The sequence below is a fragment of the Aulonocara stuartgranti genome (genome assembly GCF_965226115.1).
Source record: "Aulonocara stuartgranti genome assembly, chromosome: 9".
Lineage (NCBI taxonomy): Eukaryota > Metazoa > Chordata > Actinopteri > Cichliformes > Cichlidae > Aulonocara > Aulonocara stuartgranti.
The window spans coordinates 31422876-31442519 of NC_138960.1; the positions used below are offsets into that span (position 1 = coordinate 31422876).

Genomic DNA, 19644 nt, shown 5'->3' on the forward strand with positions numbered 1-19644 from the left:
CTTCCTGTGTCAAACACAGCTGCAGTCAAAGCAGGAAGGAAACCACTGAAACCACTGATCAAAGCTCATTAATCAAAGACCGCTGATCAATGGCCATGAGTACCATTCAGAGAGTTGGGGAGTCGCTGCAATCACAGCATTTGATCAATGAGCTTTGATCAGTGGTTGTTGTTCAGTGTTCATGAGAATTTGCATATTAATGCTCAATAACTGACCTCCCAGCCCATTGTTCCTTCAGTGGTGCTCGTTTCAGTCATTATGTAAATGCTCTGTTGAAGATTGGGGAAACCTGCAGTCAGCTGAAACTGAAGAAGTCACTTGGATGAGTGACGAAATGTTTCTCCCACAAAAAGCTACGTCCAGATGAACAGAATCAAAGTTTGGGGAATGGTGGAGGTGGTGGGACTGGGGGGCTGAAGGAGTTGAAAGTGTGGGGTGGGGGAGTAACAGGTCTGTCCCTGTTTGTGGAAACCACAGGAGGAGCTGTTCAGGCTGTTGCTGGGTGTGAATTGTTGATGGAGTCTTTAAACTTGTAGTTGCTGTTTTCCAGACTGAAGCAGAGTCGTTAGCTGAAAACTGGTTTTAGAGGTTCATTCAGGACACCTTCTCAGGCTCTTACAGCCTTACCTGTATCATAACAAAGTGTATAAACCCCAATCCACCTTTAACATGGTCCTTCTCCCAAACCTTCAAATAGGACTTTCTGGCCCTGTCATAGTAAAGGGCTGCTTAGAATATTAGAGCCAATGTCACAAAGTTCCTCCTGAAGTATAAGTGAGTGAGAGAGTTTCCTCACTTTGCAGCACAACACGTCTCACAAGATTTCTACAAGCAATCAGAGTGAAATTTGTACTTTGTGTTGTCAGATGAACATATGAGACACTTTGACTCTTCAGTGCAGTGTGGAGCCTAACAAAGATCTGTTTTGTGTCCCAGCTGATCAGCAGGAGGAGAAGAGTCTGACGGAGCAGCAGAAGAACATTTTCAGCCATCTGGACTCAGCTGAGTCACTACAGAGGAAACAATGAGCTCAACACAGGAGGTGAGGAAAATATCACAGTTTCACCAAATAATCAGTCACGTCTAAAACTCTCATCCTCCCAACCGGTTATATGACTGTGTTGTATATTATTATATATTTTTAAATTGTGTTTACAAACATTAAGAAGTCACAAGCAATTGTTATTCTTTATTATTAAGTTAACTCTTTACTGTCATTGCACAGTCATACATAGTACAATAGTACAATGAAATTGGAAAACTGTCCTACATCTGCACTACATGTAACACAACACGACAAGATTTGACACATCACAACGCAACACAAACAACACAACACAGTATAATAAAGAAGAACAAGTGTATTTGTATTGCACACTGTTATTATTGCACCTTGTTATAAATATAATAATATATATGATACTGATTTTACCGTGTTAACCCCCCCTCCAAATAAAAAAAAAAGTCCAGGTAGGTAGTCAGTCAGGTCAGCTGTTAGCGCTGTTTAGGGCTATTGCCCTGTTGTAAAAGCTGTCCTTGGGTCCATTTGTTCGGGACCTCAGCAGCCTGAACCTCCTGCCAGATGGTAGCAGCTTCAACAGCCGGTGTCCTGGGTGTGTACCGTCCCGTAGGATGCTGCGTGCCCTCTTGAGATGCGAGTGCTGTACAGGTCCTTCAGGGAGGGAAGAGGATGTCCAATGATTTTTTGGGCCATATTGATGACCCTCTGGAGTGCCTTTCTCTGTGCTGTGGTGCAGCTGGAGAACCACACACCGATGCAATATGTCAGCACACTTTCAATGGAGCAGCGGTAGAAGACGGTCAGCAGCTCCTTCTTCGGGTCCATTTTTCTGAGGATTCTCAGAAAGTGGAGACGCTGTTGGGCCTTCTTTAAAACTGCAGAGATGTTAGAGCTCCATTGGAGGTCTGTGTCTACGTGCACACCCAGAAACTTGAAACTGGAGACCCTTTCCACACACTCCCCGTTGATGCTGACAGGCTGCAGCTCAGTCTTCCTCCTTCTGAAATCAACTACCAGTTCTTTTGTCTTGGTGGTATTGAGGTCCAGGTTGTTATCTACACACCAATCTGACAGCCTCTGAACTTCAGCTCTGATGAGCCCCACCACAGTGGTATCATCTGCAGTCTTGATGACTGCGTTGTCTGGGTGGGAACTAACACAGTCATGAGTGTACAGAGTGTACAGTAGGGGACTCAGTACACAGCCTTGTGGAGAGCCAGTGTTAAGGCTGAGGGCTGAGGAACAGTAGTAAAAGTAGCTCCTTGAAGAACGTTTTTATCCAAAACTAAGTGAATGTTGTACTATATTAATGTAATAATAAAATAATATTAGTAGATGAAATACAAACTATTTATTTCTAATAAAGGTTCTCTGTTTGAATCAGTTAAGTAGAAAATGAAGGAAAATGAAACATGTGTGTATTTTCTGTTACCTACACTGTAGAGGGTGACTTTGCCTCTAAACAGGAACATGAGCAGGGAAGAGGTTAAAGTGGGATTGAGCAGGTGGGAACCCTAAAATCAGCTGTAGTGGCTCAGCGTGGGGAAAAGAATCACAGCTCACAATAATTTCTGTTGAGAGCTCCAGTAGATTTTCTTAAAGTACAGGCTGTGATCAGCTGACCTGCTGCTCTCTGTGGATGTACACAACTGAATTCAACCAGATGTCAGCAGATGTTTCATGAGCTGTCCTGGCTGGTTTCTATCCTCTACACTGACAGTACACTGTCTTTATATTAGACACTATACTGTTGGTATGAAGGTGGAACTCAGTGAATGAATGTCAGCATCATGAGCTTCAGTTTAAATGAATCTCTGCTACACTTGATGTAATCTAACTGTGACATGAGCACCACAGTCACTGTGCACCAGTCACACACTGTTCTTTACTTTAAATCCATCACAGTTCAGCAAACGAACCTGTTTATCCTGCACTAACCTGCAGAGGATCTTCATGCAGTCTTTAAATAACACAGTTAATCTGCCTCAGATTGTTTTGCAGCATCTTTCACAACCTGAAAAAACATAATGTCACATGTACAGACCCAATATCTGATGTCAACACATGAGGACTTACATGTAAGCTTTAATCTCCAGTTGATCAAATCCCACTGAGCAGTCCTTCCCTTTAAATCTAACCTCTCTTCTTCCTCTCCTGTCCTGTGTGTCTTATCTTTCTCCATCTCTGAGTGAAGTTAGCTCTATTTCTTTTCTCTCCCTGTGATGTGCAGCAGCTGGACCTTTAGCCAGCAACACACTGTGAGACAAACTGCACACAAACAGTTTGTGTGTTTGCTGATGTTTGTTGATAGAAACGGCATTTGAAATTACCTGTTTGTTCAGGTGCTGTGCAAAAAAGAAGGAAGAACAACGTCTCACTTTAACTCCTGACTATGACTCACAGTTTTGCCTCTTTCATCTCTTTTTACACTCAACAAAAATATAAACGCAACACCTTTGTTACTGCTCCCATTCCCCATGGGATGGACGTAGAGACCTAAAATTCATTCCAGATACACAATATAACCATCCCTCCCAAACAGTGGTCACAAATCAGTCCAAATGTGTGGTAGTGGGCACATCTGCTATATTGAGATAATCCATCCCACCTCACAGGTGTGCCACATCAGGATGCTGATCTGACATCATGAGTAGTGCACAGGTGTACCTCAGACTGCCCACAACAAAAGGCCACCCTGGAATGTGCAGTTTTGTCTCACAGCAAAATGCCACAGATGCCACAAGCAATGAGGGAGCGTGCAATTGGCATGCTGACAGCAGGAATGTCAACCAGATCTGTCGCTCGTGCATTGAATGTTCATTTCTCAACCATAAGCCGTCTCCACAGGCGTTTCAGAGAATATGGCAGCACATCCAACCGGCCTCACAACCGCAGACCTCGTGTAACCACACCAGCCCAGGACCTCCACATCCAGCAGGTTCACCTCCAAGATCGTCTGAGACCAGCCACCCAGACAGCTGCTGGAACAATTGGTTTGCACAACCAAACAATTTCTGCACAAACTGTCAGAAACCGTCTCAGGGACGCTCAACTGCATGCCCGTCGTCCTCATCGGGGTCTTGACCTGACTCCAGCTCGTCGCCGTAACAGACTTGTGTGGGCAAATGCTCACATTCGATGGCGTCTGGCACGTTGGAGAGGTGTGCGCTTCACGGATGAATCATGGTTCACATTGTTCAGGGCAGATGGCAGCTGAGAATGTCCCAGTTCTTGCATGGCCAGCATACTCACCGGACATGTCACCCATTGAGCATGTTCGGGATGTGCTTGACCGGCGTATACGACAGCGTGTACCAGTTCCCACGAATATCCAACAACCTCGCACAGCCATTGAAGTGGAGTGGACCAACATTCCACAGGCCACAATTGACAATCTGATAGACTCCATGTGACGATGTGTTGCACTGCATGAGGCAAATGGTGGTCACACCAGATACTGACCGGTTCTGGGTCCCCAGACCCCCATTAGCGCAAAAAACTGCACATTCCAGGGTGGCCTTTTGTCAGATCAGCATCCTGATGTGGCACACCTGTGAGGTGGGATGGATTATCTCAATATGGCAGATGTGCCCACTACCACACATTTGGACTGATTTGTGACCACTGTTTGGGAGGGATGGTTATATTGTGTATCTGGAATGAATTTTAGGTCTCTACGTCCATCCCATGGGGAATGGGAGCAGTAACAAAGGTGTTGCGTTTATATTTTTGTTGAGTGTATGTTTCATACTCTGGTGATTAGTACACGATCAGGATTGTCTTTCATGTGTTACTTTTCCCGTTTCTCAAGTTGGTTTGATGTTTGATGCCTGCAGTGATGAAATAAAGCCCTCAGATGCCTTAAAAGTAACACATCTGTTTTGTAAATGTAAGGAGTACAAAATACGATTTTCTTTTTCTAATGTAGGGAGCAAAAGTAAAATATTTTCCTTCACTGAATCAACTTTTAAATGTTACATTGTAATTATTAATATTGAAAAATGACAAAATGATAGAAATATATAATAGGAAACAGGAAACATAAAAAAGTATAGACTTGGTAAACATTTATTACTTTTCTGAGTGTGTTAGCATGCTAGCATTAATAACTGTGTACAGCAGGAGGGATGGGCATGATCTTAGAGTTTAAACAGTCATGAATTATTTTTAACACCGGGTTGGATGTAATGTGTCAGAACTACCAGCAGGTGGGGATAAGAGACCTTTAAGGTGTTTGGTGCCACACTCCACCTTCAGGTTTAAAACTAGTGTTAATGGAGGGAGTTTGAAGGTTGAGTTTGTTCCACGACTGCATTTCACTCACTGCCTCTGTTTGTATCTCTGTCACTGCAGGACCAACATGGAGCGAGAAGTCAGCGCTCTCAGGAGGCCGACAAACCTCACAGAAGAAAGGGAGAGAAAAAACACACCTGTGACGAGTGTGGGAAGGATTTTACTTTTAAGGCATTCCTAAAACAGCATCAGGTCATCCACACTGGAAAGAGACCGTTCAGCTGTGACTTGTGTGGAAAGTCTTTTTCCTGGAAGGGTTACCTAAAAAAACACCAACTCATCCACAGTGGAGTTAAAGCGTACAGCTGTGATCAGTGTGGCAGAGCTTTTACTCACAGTAGCAGCTTACAGAGGCATCTAATTACCCACTCTGGAATTAAGGCATACAGCTGTGACATTTGTGGAAAAACTTTCAGCCACATAGAGAGCCGAAATACACACCTACGCATTCACACCAGACATGTTGTGTACTGCTGTGATCAGTGTGGCAAACAGTTTACAACAGACTCAAGCTTGCAACAACACATGTTTACCCACACTGAGGAGAAACCTTATAAATGTGACCTGTGTGAGAAGACTTTTAAAGCTCCACGTTACCTGAGGCACCAACAGATCCACACCAGAAAGAGACTCTACAAGTGCAGTTACTGTGAGGTATGTATTTATATTGTTATCTTGTCATTTTAGCCTGACTGTTTGGAACAACTCTGCTCATTAAACTGTGTTAGCATGTTAGCAATTCTACTGCATGGAAAAGCAGCTCTGAGTGATTATTCAGATTTTCATTTCAGTTATGATTTTAGTATTACTGTAGTATTATGGTGGTAGTATTGTAGTTATTGCAGCCCAGTAAAATGTGTTAACTGAAACAGTAAAATGTAATTGGACGTCTGCAGAGATGCTCTTTATTTATGTTGAAGGACTGACTTACACTGTCTTTGTGTCTTTGTTTAGAAGCAGAGAGACACAGATGGATCCAGTTCTCAACCCTGTCGTCACTGTGGTGGTGGGAAAGACTTTCGTTGTGATCTTTGTGGAAAAACTTTCAGTCGAAAAGACAATCTAAAAGTACATCAGCGTAAACACACTGGAGACAAACTGAAAAACTGTAAAGAATGTGGGAGAAGCTTCACCACATCAAGTAGATTAAAATGCCATGAACTCATTCACAGTGGGGTTAAAAAGCACCTCTGTGATCAGTGTGGGTCATCTTTCATCTCTGCATTGGAGCTTAAAACACACAAACGAGTCCACACAGGAGAGAAACCATACAAGTGCAGACACTGTGACAAAAGCTTCTCACATTCAGGTAATTGTAACAATCATGAACGTACACACATGGAAGGAAACTACAGCTGTGACTAGTGTGGCAAGAGCTTCAGGAATCTCAGTTCATACTCCAAACACAAACGATCCCACGTTACTAATAAACTGTTTCACTGTTACCAATGTGCCCAAACATTCACGTCATTGTCTGCTCTGTGCAAACATCAGTGTGATACAGCCACATAGAGAGCCGAAATAGACACCTACGCATTCACACCAGACATCTTGTGTACTGCTGTGGCAAACAGTTTACAACAGACTCGAGCTTGCAGCAACACATGTTTACCCACACTGAGGAGAAACCTTATGTGATGTAAACACATGATGTCAATGAAAATATCCACCTAGTTACATTTTAACCCTGAGGGGTCGACCACTTTTTTATGTGCGATACCGATATCATAAATTTGGATATCTGCTTTTTAATCAATAAAACTGTTTTTTAAATATCTTGCTGCTTTTTGTATAACTTCATACTGAAGTTAAAAAAAACAGTAATTATTATTGTTATACCTGTATGCAAAAAATACACTGCACCCAAAATATTTCAGAGTTCAGCAAAACTGATCAATCTAATAAACTTCAACCTACTCCATCCTCCCTATTCATGTGAGTGAAGTTGGCCCCCCCACCTTCTTCAAATCCAACAAGTGTTATCAAACGTTTGTGCTGCAAAGATTTTCGTTTGTGCTGCTATCGTTTTAAAGATATTAATAAAAAATTCTAGAGGTCATCAGAGGTCAACCAGCCCCCCCACATTAATGGAATCAAACAAAACCGGTGTCAATCAATTGTGCTACGTTTGTGCTGGTTTGTGCTGCAAAAATTGTCGTTCGTGCTGCTATCATTTCAAAAATATTAATAAAATAATGTCTTTATGTGTGCTCAATCATCCAGGTAAGTAAATTCCAAAAGTTGATTCTGTTCACCTGGACATTTTCAGTGGGAGAAACGCTTTGTCAGTCATCCAAGTGACTTCAGTCTCAGCTGACTGCAGGTTTCCCCAACCTTATAAACAGTACATTTGCACAGCGAAGGAAACTAGCACCACTGAATGAACAATGGGCTGGGGGGTTAGTTCCATGATTGTTAGTATGCAAATTCTTATGACCATTTATCAACGACTACTAATCAAAGACACAGATTCTCAAATGGCCATGAGTACCATTCACCGAGAGTTGGGGAATGGCTGCAATCACAGCATTGTAAGATGGCGAAAGATGTACCCTTGGGCCCCCCTTCTCGATTCAGAGATGGTCAGCATCCTGACAGCCTGATGGACGAAGCTGTCTCTCAGTCTGCGGGTTCTGGCCCGGAGGCTCTTCAGTATCCTTCCTGATGGCAGCAAACTGAAGAAGCTGTTTAAGGGATGAAGAGAGTCACCTGTAATGAAGAGGACCTTCCGGATGAGGCAGGCGCAGTAGATCTCCTAGAGAGGGAGGCAAGAGAGGTCCCCACAATCCTCTCTGCTGCTCTCACTACCCGTTGTCATTTTTTTCCTGCAGGACCCAGTGCAGGAGTCATACCACACAGTGATGCAGCTGGTGAGGATCAGTGATGGGAATAACGGCGTTACTTCTTTCAGTAACGAGTAATCGAACTACTTACTATTCCTATCGTTACAATGCCGTTACAGTTACTAGCAAGGAAACGCGGTCCGTCACTATTTTTCAACAAACAGAGGGTTGAAGCTGTGTTCAGCTTACTGCATCTTATATCAGTTGCACGGAAGTAGCTGACTACGTAAGTAATCTGGACGCTACAGCTTTAAGCAGCTGGGCGCTCCCGCGAACGGTAATCACGATCACTGTCTAGCACAACACCTGGAGCTGTTTGACTGAGGAAGAATAAAGTAGTCGTGGTAAGCCAATCCCATGACCAATTAAAGACGAAGCAACAAGGTGGTATATACCAGTTTTTAAATTGTGTTTATAGGCCACGTAAAACCAGAGTCATGATAAACAAGATATACACGGCGTTTTTTCCTCAATAGTTTCGTCACGTAAGGACAGCACCAGCAAGCACTCTCTGCTTCTCCCCCCTCCAGAGCGAGGGTGGAGCCGTAGGCATATTCAGTTCACAAGGGTTTAATGTTATATCAAAATAGAATCAAACACGTAACAGTAGCACCTAAAAACAATTTAAAAACTTGATTTTATAAAAAACAGTCCTGGATCACACATCGCTCTGTGTTTTCTTTTGTTTATAGTTTGTCCTTTTGGCATTAGATCCTAGGTTCCTTAAATGTGAGTGAAGTTGGCCCCCCCACCTTCTTCAAATCCAACAAAAGTGGTATCAAACGTTTGTGCTGGTTTATGCTGCAAAAATTTTCATTTGTGCTGCTATCATTTTAAAGATATTCAGGAAAATTTCTAGAGGTCATCAGAGGTCAACCAGTCCCCCCACAATAATGGAAACAAACAAAACTGGTGTCAATCAACTGTGCTACGTTTGTGCTGTCTCTGTTTTACAGGATATTAACAAAAATGTAAAGGTCAAAAGGTCAACCAGCCCCCCCACATTACCCAAATCTATAAAAATGATGTCAAACATTTGTGCTACGTTTGTGCTGCTATCATTTTAAAGATATTAATAAAATAATGTCTTGATGCGTGCTCAATAATCCAGGTAGGTACCAATTTCAATAGGTACCTCCCACAGGTCGCACTTATTCCGCCAACGATGTGGAGATCGAGCTGTTTTAGATTCAGCAAAATCAAAGCACTCAAAAAGATCCTCTGGAAAAGATTAAAATTCTTGGAACAGAGTTTAATACACAGAATTATATCAACAGGAAGAAAATACAGTTCTTCTTGCCTTCTGGCAGCTGAGGCGAGAAAAAACAATCCCAGGTGGCAAAAACTTCATTAATATAATTGTAGATAATATTTGACGTAAATATGCGGGTCTTGTGATTTTAAACATGTAGGTTAGATGCTTATCACAGTGATTCCATTATATAACCACTCCAGTGTATGTATAGTGTATACATGTCAGTATAAGTCAAGTGCATTTTTAATCTGTAGCTCTGTTGCAGGGTGTTTTGGTACCATTCTTTATTCATGGCTGTGTTTTGGGGCAAAATTGTGAGCAGACTCCCTTGGATGAGAAGCAACCCCACACATAAATGGTCTCAGGATGCTTTACTGTTGGCATGACACAGGACTGATGGTAGCGCTCACCTTTTCTTCTCTGCACAAGCCTTTTTCCCAGATGCTTCAAACAATCGGAAAGAGGCTTCAGCTGAGAATATGACTGATAGGTTTGCAGCATAAACCTATTCGCTGGAACGTTAAGGACAACTTGCTACACAGCAAAAAGCAAGACACAAGGCACCAAAGTTCTTCGTGTTACTCATGCATGAGGGAGACCTGCCTGGAGCCAAGTGTCGTTCCACCACTTGACCTCCGTCAGACTCTCAGCCAGGGTCCCCATAGCACTCATTTTATTGTGGTCACATGAATATGCATAGGGTCATTAACATACAACATCTTACATAGGTATACATGTGAACAAAGAATACTGTGTGTGTGTGTGTGTGTGTGTGTGTGTGTGTGGGGTCAGAGTGTGACCCCATAAACGACTTCCCTTAACCTGCTCGTCTGGAAAATCCAACAGTTCATCTATATGTAAAAAAGCACTTAGACTAAAACTGACATAGCTACGTTAATTCAGGATTACTGAATTGGAGACTCGGCTTCGCACCCTTCATTCACCCGTAGCTAGCCAGGCCCCTGTAGCTGGTGCAGCCGAAGATAGCGTAGGCCCCGCTAGCTGTTCCCCGGCAGACCCCAAGCAGCTGGGGAAACAGGGAGGCTGGGTCACGGTGAGGAGGAAGCATAGTCCTAAACAGAAGCCCCAGGTACACCACCAACCCGTTCATGTGTCTTACCGTTTTTCCCCACTCGGCGACACACCCGCCGGGGGTCAAACTCTGGTAATTGGCAATTCTGTTTTCAGACATGTGAAGCTAGAGACACCGGCAACCATAGTCAATTGTCTTCCAGGGGCCAGAGCAGGCGACATTGAAGGAAATTTAAAACTGCTGGCTAAGGGTAAACGTAAATTCAGTAAAATCATAATTCACGTCGGCAGTAATGACACCCGGTTACGCCAATCGGAGGTCACTAAAATCAATATTGAATCGGTGTGCAACTTTGCCAAAACAATGTCAGACTCTGTAGTTTTCTCTGGTCCCCTCCCCAATCAGACCAGGAGTGACATGTTTAGCCGCATGTTCTCCTTAAATTGCTGGCTGTCTGAGTGGTGTCCCAGAAACGATGTGGGCTTCATAGATAATTGGCAAACCTTCTGGAGGAAACCTGGTCTTGTTAGGAGAGACGGCATCCATCCCACTTTGGATGGAGCAGCTCTCATTTCTAGAAATATGGACAAATTTATTAAACCCCCCAAAATATGACTATCCAGAGTTGGGACCAGGAAGCAGAGTTGCAGTCTTACACGCCTCTCTGCAGCTTCTCTCCTCCTGCTACCCCCCCAAAAACCCATCTCCATAGAGACTGTGTCAGCTTCCAAAAAAGACAAAAACAAACTAAAAACCAGCAACAAACAACTTAAACATAAACAATCACAAAGGAAGAACAATACAGTATCCACATCTGAACCAAAGAGTAAAACAGTGAAATGTGGATTATTAAATATTAGATCTCTCTCCTCAGAGTCCCTGTTAGTACATGACTTAATAATTGATCAACAAATTGATTTACTCTGCCTTACAGAAACCTGGTTGCAGCAGGATGATTATGTTAGTTTAAATGAATCAACACCCCCGAGTCATTCTAACTACCAGAAATCTCGAAGCACAGGCCGAGGGGGCGGTGTGGCAGCAATTTTTCACACTAGCCTATTAATTAATGAAAGACCAAGACAGACTTTTAATTCATTTGAAAGCCTGATGCTTAACATTGTCCACCCCAGCTGTGAAACTCAGAAACCAGTCTTACTTGTTATCATCTATCGTCCAACTGGGCCTTACACAGAGTTTCTGTCTGATTTCTCAGGCTTTATATCTAATTTAGTTCTGAGCTCAGATAAAATAATTATTGTGGGTGATTTTAACATCCATGTAGATGCTAAAAATGACAGCCTCAACATGGCATTTAATCTGTTATTAGACTCAATTGGTTTCTCTCAAAATGTAAAAGAAGCCACCCACCACTTTAATCACACTCTAGATCTTGTTTTAACATATGGCATAGAAACTGAACATTTAACAGTGTTTCCTGAAAACTCTCTCCTGTCTGATCATTTCCTGATAACATTTACTTTTACAATAATTGATTACACAGCGGTGAAGAGTAGACTTTATCAAAGTAGATGTCTTTCTGAAAGTGCTGTAACTAAGTTTAAGAATATAATCCACCCACTGTTATCATCTCCAATGCCCTGTACCAACATAGAGCAGAGCAGCTATCTGAACGCTACCCCAACAGAGGTCGATTATCTTGTTAATAATTTCACCTCCTCACTACGTACGACTCTGGATACTGTAGCTCCAGTGAAAACTAAGGCCTCAAATCAGAAGTACCTGACTCCGTGGTATAATTCTCAAACACGTACCCTAAAGCAGATGACTCGTAATCTGGAGAGGAAATGGCGTGTCACAAATCTAGAGGATCATCATTTAGCCTGGAGAAATAGTTTGCTGCTTTATAAGAAAGCCCTCCGCAAAGCCAGAACATCTTACTATTCATCACTGATTGAAGAAAATAAGAACAACCCCAGGTTTCTCTTCAGCACTGTAGCCAGGCTGACAAACAGTCAGAGCTCTTTTGAGCCAACCATCCCTTTAACGTTAACTAGTAATGACTTCATGAACTTCTTCACAAATAAAATTTTTATCATTAGAGAAAAAATTACCAATAATCATCCCACAGATGTATTATTATCTACAGCTACTCTTAGTACCATTGATGTTAAGTTAGACTCTTTTTCTCCAATTGATCTTTCTGAGTTAACTTCAATAATTACTTCCTCCAAACCATCAACCTGTCTTTTAGACCCCATTCCTACAAAACTGCTCAAAGAAGTCCTGCCATTAATTAATTCTTCGATCTTAAATATGATCAACCTATCTCTAATAATCGGCTATGTACCACAGGCCTTCAAGCTGGCTGTAGTTAAACCTTTACTCAAAAAGCCATCTCTAGACCCAGCAGTCTTAGCTAATTATAGGCCAATCTCCAACCTTCCTTTCATATCAAAAACCTTGAAAGAGTAGTTGTCAAACAGCTAACAGATCATCTGCAGAGGAATGGTTTATTTGAAGAGTTTCAGTCAGGTTTCAGAGCTCAGCACAGCACAGAAACAGCTTTAGTGAAGGTTACAAATTATCTTCTTATGGCCTCTGACAGTGGACTCATCTCTGTGCTTGTCCTGCTAGACCTCAGTGCAGCGTTCGATACTGTTGACCATAATATCCTATTAGAGCGATTAGAACATGCTGTAGGTATTACAGGTACTGCGCTGCAGTGGTTTGTATCATATCTATCTAATAGACTCCAATTTGTGCATGTAAATGGAGAGTCCTCTTCACACACTGAGGTTAATTATGGAGTTCCACAGGGTTCAGTGCTAGGACCAATTCTGTTTACATTATACATGCTTCCCTTAGGCAGTATCATTAGAAGACATAGCATACATTTTCACTGCTATGCTGATGACACCCAGCTCTATCTGTCCATGAAGCCAGATGACACACACCAATTAGTTAAACTGCAGGAATGTCTTAAAGACATAAAGACCTGGATGGCCGCTAACTTTCTGCTTCTTAATTCAGATAAAACTGAGGTTATTGTACTCGGCCCTGAAAATCTTAGAAATATGGTATCTAACCAGATTCTTACTCTGGATGGCATTACCTTGGCCTCCAGTAACGCGGTGAGGAACCTTGGAGTCATTTTTGACCAGGACATGTCCTTCAACGCACATATTAAACAAATATGTAAGACTGCTTTCTTCCATTTGCGCAACATCTCTAAAATTAGAAATATCCTGTCTCAGAGTGACGCTGAAAAACTAGTTCATGCATTTATTACTTCCAGGCTGGACTACTGTAATTCATTATTATCAGGATGTCCAAAAAACTCGCTGAAAAGCCTTCAACTAATCCAAAATGCTGCAGCAAGAGTACTGACAGGGACTAGAAAGAGAGAGCATATTTCTCCTGTTTTGGCTTCCCTTCATTGGCTTCCTGTTAAATCCAGAATTGAATTCAAAATCCTGCTCCTCACATACAAGGTCTTAAATAATCAGGCCCCATCTTATCTTAATGACCTTGTAGTACCATATCACCCTATTAGAGCACTTCGCTCTCGCTCTGCAGGCCTACTTGTTGTTCCTAGAGTATTTAAAAGTAGAATGGGAGGGAGAGCCTTCAGTTTTCAGGCCCCTCTTCTGTGGAACCAGCTTCCAGTTTGGATTCAGGAGACAGACACTATCTCTACTTTTAAGATTAGGCTTAAAACTTTCCTTTTTGCTAAAGCATATAGTTAGGGCTGGACCAGGTGACCCTGAATCTTCCCTTAGTTATGCTGCAATAGACGTAGGCTGCCGGGGGATTCCCATGATGCATTGAGTTTTTCCTTTCCAGTCACCTTTCTCACTCACTATGTATTAACAGACCTCTCTGCATTGAATCATATCTGTTATTAACCTCTGTCTCTCTTCCACAGCATGTCTTTATCCTGTCTTCCTTCTCTCACCCCAACCGGTCGCAGCAGATGGCCGCCCCTCCCTGAGCCTGGTTCTGCCGGAGGTTTCTTCCTGTTAAAAGGGAGTTTTTCCTTCCCACTGTCACCAAAGTGCTTGCTCATAGGGGGTCATATGATTGTTGGGTTTTTCTCTGTATCTATGAAGCGCCTTGAGGCGACTTTTGTTGTGATTTGGCGCTATATAAATAAAATTGAATTGAATTGAATTAATCCTACCGTAAAACAATAAAACAAGGTACGACCTCTTCCCATGCTCCCAGGATGTAGGTGTGCATTCCTGGAATGCACACCAAGCCTTTGCAGCCTGCTAAAGATCACGCATCCTATCACTACACAATTGATTATACACCTCTAAGCATATATGGTTAAATATTTCCTAATACAAATGACAATAATAAAATCTAAACCCAACAATGACTTTGCCCCAGTCCTCAGCAGTCCATTCACCATGTTTACATGATTTTTGTTAAATTAAATCATGTTAACATGAAATAAACAGAAAAGGAAAACTGTGTTCTGACTTGTTTAGAAATATATTTTTCTTTTGTTTTTTTTATTCTTAGATTTTTTCTAGCTCCAGTCTGTGTCTCCAACAAATAGGACAAAGGATCACCTGCAGCTCAGACGGGATCTACCCTCAACCTGAGCTCACCTGGTCCACCAGCCCTTCATCCAGCATCACCAACAAAAACACAACAGCCCACCAGACTGAGCAGCAGCTTTACAGCATCAGCAGTTCTCTGATACTTCCAAACAGTGACATGGATCTATATTACATCTGTGCAGTCAGCACTTGCAGAAACAGGAAGAGAGCAGCCTTCAGAAAAAGAAATTATACATCCATCCATCCATCCAGTGGAACATTTTCATCAGATCTTTACAGGAGATTCGATCTGAACTCGGTGGAGCCTGATCTCAAGGGTTTTAAGTCTGACACTGAAACCAGAGGATCTTTCTGTCTCTTCAGATTCACTGTGATCCAGTGATGGGAGTGATTTCAGCCCTGAGTGATCACGCTGATGTTTGCACAGAGCAGATAATTTAGTGAATGTTTTGGCACATTGGTAACAGTGAAACAGTTTATTAGTAACGTGGGATCGTTTGTGTGATTTAAGTTGACTTGCAGTGGTGAAGGATGACCCACACTGGTCACAGCTGTAGTTTCCTTCCATGTGTGTACGTTCATGAAGGTTACGATGACCTGATCGTGAGAAGCTTTTTTCACAGTGTCTGCACTTGTATGGTTTCTCTCCTGTGTGGACTCGTTTGTGTGTTTTAAGGTGACCTGCAGTGGTGAAGGATGACCCACACTGATCACAGAGGTGCTTTTTAACCCCACTGTGAATCAGTTCATGTTGTTTTAAGTAACTTGATGTGGTGAAGCTTCTCCCACATTCTTTGCAGTATTTCAGTTTGTCTCCAGTGTGTCTACGTTGATGTCTTTTTAGGGAGACTTGCCAACTGAAAGTTTTTCCACACACGTCACAATGAAAGTCTTTCCCACCACCACAGTGACGACAGGGTTGAGAACTGGATCCATCTGTGTCACTCTGCTTCTGAACAAAGACACAAAGACAGTGTAAGTCAGTCCTTCAACATTTTTATCCTGAACGTCGCCTGAAATAAAGAGCATCTCTGCAGACGTCCAATTACATTTTACTGTTTCAGTTAACACACTCAGTTTATTGGGCTGCAATAACTACAATACTACCACCATAATACTACAGTAATACTAAAATCATAACTGAATGCAGAGCGACTGAAAGCTCTGTTCCCCATAGTACTAAGGTGTGAGGACGGAACAGTAAGATGAATAGCAGATGATGATCTGAGAAGGCAGGAAACAGTGGTGATATGGAGCAGGTCACACAAATATGAAGGAGCAGATTTATGGATACACCTGTATGTAAGAAGTAACATTTTAAAATGTATCCTGGCTTCTATGGGCAACCAGTAAAGGTGCTGAAGAACTGGGGTAATATGAGCTCTTGACAGAGTGCAAGTTATGACCCGAGCTGCAGAATTTTTGAAGAAGTTGGAGTTTATGAAGGGACCTTTTAGGGAGACCAAATAGGAGGGAATTACAGTAATTAATACGGGACGTAATAATCACTCAGAGCTGCTTTTCCATGCAGTAGAATTGCTAACATGCTAACAGTTTAATGAGCACAGTTGTTCCAAACAGTCAGGCTAAAATGACAAGATAACAATATAAATACATACCTCACAGTAACTGCACTTGGAGAGTCTCTTTCTGGTGTGGATCTGTTGGTGTTCTCTCAGGTAATGTGGAGATTTAAAAGTCTTCTCACACAGGTCACATTTATAAGGTCGTTCCTCAGTGTGGGTAAACATGTGGCGTTGTAAGTTTGTGTGTTTAGCAAACTCTTTGCCACACTGATCACAGCAGTACACGTCATGTCTGGTGTGAATGCGTAGGTGTGTATTTCGGCTGTCTATCCGACTGAAGGTTTTTCCGCAAATGTCACAGCTGTATGTCTTAATTCCAGAGTGGGTAACTAGATGGCTCTGTAAGTGGCCACTTTGAGTAAAAGCTCTGCCACACTGATCACAGCTGTACGGTTTAACTCCACTGTGGATGAGTTGGTGTTGTTTTAGAGCATTCTTCCAGGAAAAAGACTTTCCACACAAGTCACAGCTGAACGGTCTCTTTCCAGTGTGGATGACCTGATGCTGTTTAAGATGACCCTTCAAAGTAAAATCCTTCCCACACTTGTCACAGGTGTGTTTTTTCTCTCTCTTTCTTCTGTGAGGTTTGTCGGCCTCCTGAGAGCGCTGACTTCTCGCTCCATGTTGGTCCTGCAGTGACAGAGATACAAACAGAGGCAGTGAGTGAAATGCAGTCGTGGAACAAACTCAACCTTCAAACTCCCTCCATTAACACTCGTTTTAAACCTGAAGGTGGAGTGTGGCACCAAACACCTTAAAGGTCTCTTATCCCCACCTGCTGGTAGTAGGAACACATTACATCCAACCTGGTGTTAAAAATAATTAATGACTGTTCAAACGTTTCACTGTAGAAAACATTGGATTAATTTTTGATTAAAGGCAATTAAGTGCCATTCATTTTCAATCTATATTAATCGCATTTTATTTGTATGAGCAAAAAAAAAAAAAAAAAAAACACAAAAAAGGGAAAATATACACACTTAATGTGTTTACTGCCTGATACCGGGCTACCGTTGTGGTGCTTTGAACGTGTTTTTTTGCAGTGATAAACCAATATTAAGTCTGTTCGAACAACAATAATACTACTATTAATAATAATAATAATATTATTATTAATAGTAATCAGAATAATAAAAACAATAAAAACAATAATAATAATAATAATAATAATAATAATAATAATAATAATAATGTACTTCCACAGCATGTCTTTTATCCCAACCACTCTCTGCAGATGGCCCCGCCCCTCTGTCAGCCTTATTCTGCTGGAGGTTTCTTCCTGTTAAAAGGGAGTTTTTCCTTCCCACTGTCGCCAACATGCTTGCTCAAAGGGGGTCATATTATTGTTGGGTTTTTCTCTGTATGTATTATTGTAGGATCCACATTACAATAAAAAGCACCTTGAGGCGACTATTGTTGTGACTTGGTGCTGTATAAATAACACTGAATTGAACTGAAAATTTAATTAATATCTATGGGCTCAAAGTGTAGTCATTAATATTCTGTACTTGTAAATCAGTTTTGTATGTGTAAAAAGAATTTGTGTGTGCGTAAAAAAGATTTGTTTGTGGACTTAGCAAAAAAAAAACCCAAAAAACGTTACAAGTACGAATTTTGACCCTATTTTTCTTCCTTTCATCTGATTGGTCAATGTCATGTCAATCACAAATGTAACAATCCAATCAGAGAACAGATGGGTTTGGCTGTCGGCAGGGCGCTTGTTTGAATTGGGCTGTAAAAACTACAATACTACCACCATAATACTACAGTAATACTAAAATCATAACTGAATGCAGAGCGACTGAAAGCTCTGTTCCCCATAGTACTAAGGTGTGAGGACGGAACAGTAAGATGAATAGCAGATGATGATCTGAGAAGGCAGGAAACAGTGGTGATATGGAGCAGGTCACACAAATATGAAGGAGCAGATTTATGGATACACCTGTATGTAAGACGTAAGATTTTAAAATGTATCCTGGCTTCTATGGGCAACCAGTAAAGGTGCTGAAGAACTGGGGTAATATGAGCTCTTGACAGAGTGCAAGTTATGACCCGAGCTGCAGAAATTTGAAGCAGTTGGAGTTTATGAAGGGACCTTTTAGGGAGACCAAAGGAGGGAATTACAGTAATTAACACGGGACGTAATAATCACTCACAGCTGCTTTTCCATGCAATTGCTAACATGCTAACAGTTTAATGAGCACAGTTGTTCCAAACAGTCAGGCTAAAATGACAAGATAAAAATAAAAATACATACCTCACAGTAACTGCGCTTGTAGAGTCTCTTTCTGGTGTGGATCTGTTGGTGTTCTCTCAGGTGATGTGGAGATTTAAAAGTCTTCTCACACAGGTCACATTTATAAGGTCTCTCCTCAGTGTGGGTAAACATGTGTTGTTGTAACTTTGTATGTCTTATAAACGGTTTGCCACACTGTTCACAGCAGTACACATCATGTCCAGTGTGAATGCGTAGGTGTGTATTTCGGTTCCCTCTGTGGCTGAAAGTTTTTCCACAAATCTCACAGCTGTATGCCTTAATTCCAGAGTGGGTAACTAGATGATTCTGTAAGTGGCTACTGTGAGTAAAAGCTCTGCCACACTGATCACAGCTGTACGCTTTAACTCCACTGTGGATGAGTTGGTGTTTTTTTAGGGAACCCTTCCAGGAAAAAGTCTTTCCACACAACTCACAGCTGAACGGTTTCTCTCCAGTGTGGATGACCTGATGCTGTTTCAGTGAACCCTTCAAAGTAAAACCCTTCCCACACTCGTCACAGGTGTGTTTTTTCTCTCCCTTTCTTCTGTGAGGTTTGTCGGCCTCCTGAGAGCGCTGACTTCTCGCTCCATGTTGGTCCTGCAGTGACAGAGATACAAACAGAGGCAGTGAGTGAAATGCAGTCGTGGAACAAACTCAACCTTCAAACTCCCTCCATTAACACTAGTTTTAAACCTGAAGGTGGAGTGTGGCACCAAACACCTTAAAGGTCTCTTATCCCCACCTGCTGGTAGTTCTAACACATTACATCCAACCTGGTGTTAAAAATAATTCATGACTGTTCAAACAGTAAAATCATGCCCATC

At 41.9% G+C, this 19644-nt stretch overlaps 2 protein-coding genes across 3 annotated transcripts in view; one reads left to right on the forward strand and one right to left on the reverse strand.

Moving 5' to 3' along the window:
* LOC309713810 (uncharacterized protein) overlaps nucleotides 1–9145 on the forward strand; it is a 34929-nt gene extending 25784 nt beyond the window's left edge. Inside the window, exons 2-4 of one of the 2 annotated variants that reach the window (XM_082545677.1) lie at nucleotides 919–1042; nucleotides 5375–5968; nucleotides 6269–9145. In XM_082545677.1, coding sequence (XP_082401803.1) covers nucleotides 1025–1042; nucleotides 5375–5968; nucleotides 6269–6679 — 1023 coding nt within the window. In that variant the 5' untranslated portion in view covers nucleotides 919–1024 and the 3' untranslated portion in view covers nucleotides 6680–9145. Of the gene's footprint in view, nucleotides 1–391; nucleotides 1043–5374; nucleotides 5969–6268 lie in introns of those variants that run through there. The other variant, XM_082545676.1, reaches the window with a different exon arrangement.
* LOC309714563 (uncharacterized protein) overlaps nucleotides 1–19644 on the reverse strand; it is a gene marked incomplete at its 3' end in the record, with an annotated part of 49410 nt that overhangs the window by 21741 nt on the left and 8025 nt on the right. The window contains exons 3-4 of the mRNA XM_082547107.1: nucleotides 18821–19417; nucleotides 16597–17193 (exon numbers count right to left, since the gene is read on the reverse strand). Of these exons, the coding sequence (XP_082403233.1) occupies nucleotides 16597–17193; nucleotides 18821–19417 (1194 nt within the window). The remainder of the gene's footprint in view (nucleotides 1–16596; nucleotides 17194–18820; nucleotides 19418–19644) is intronic.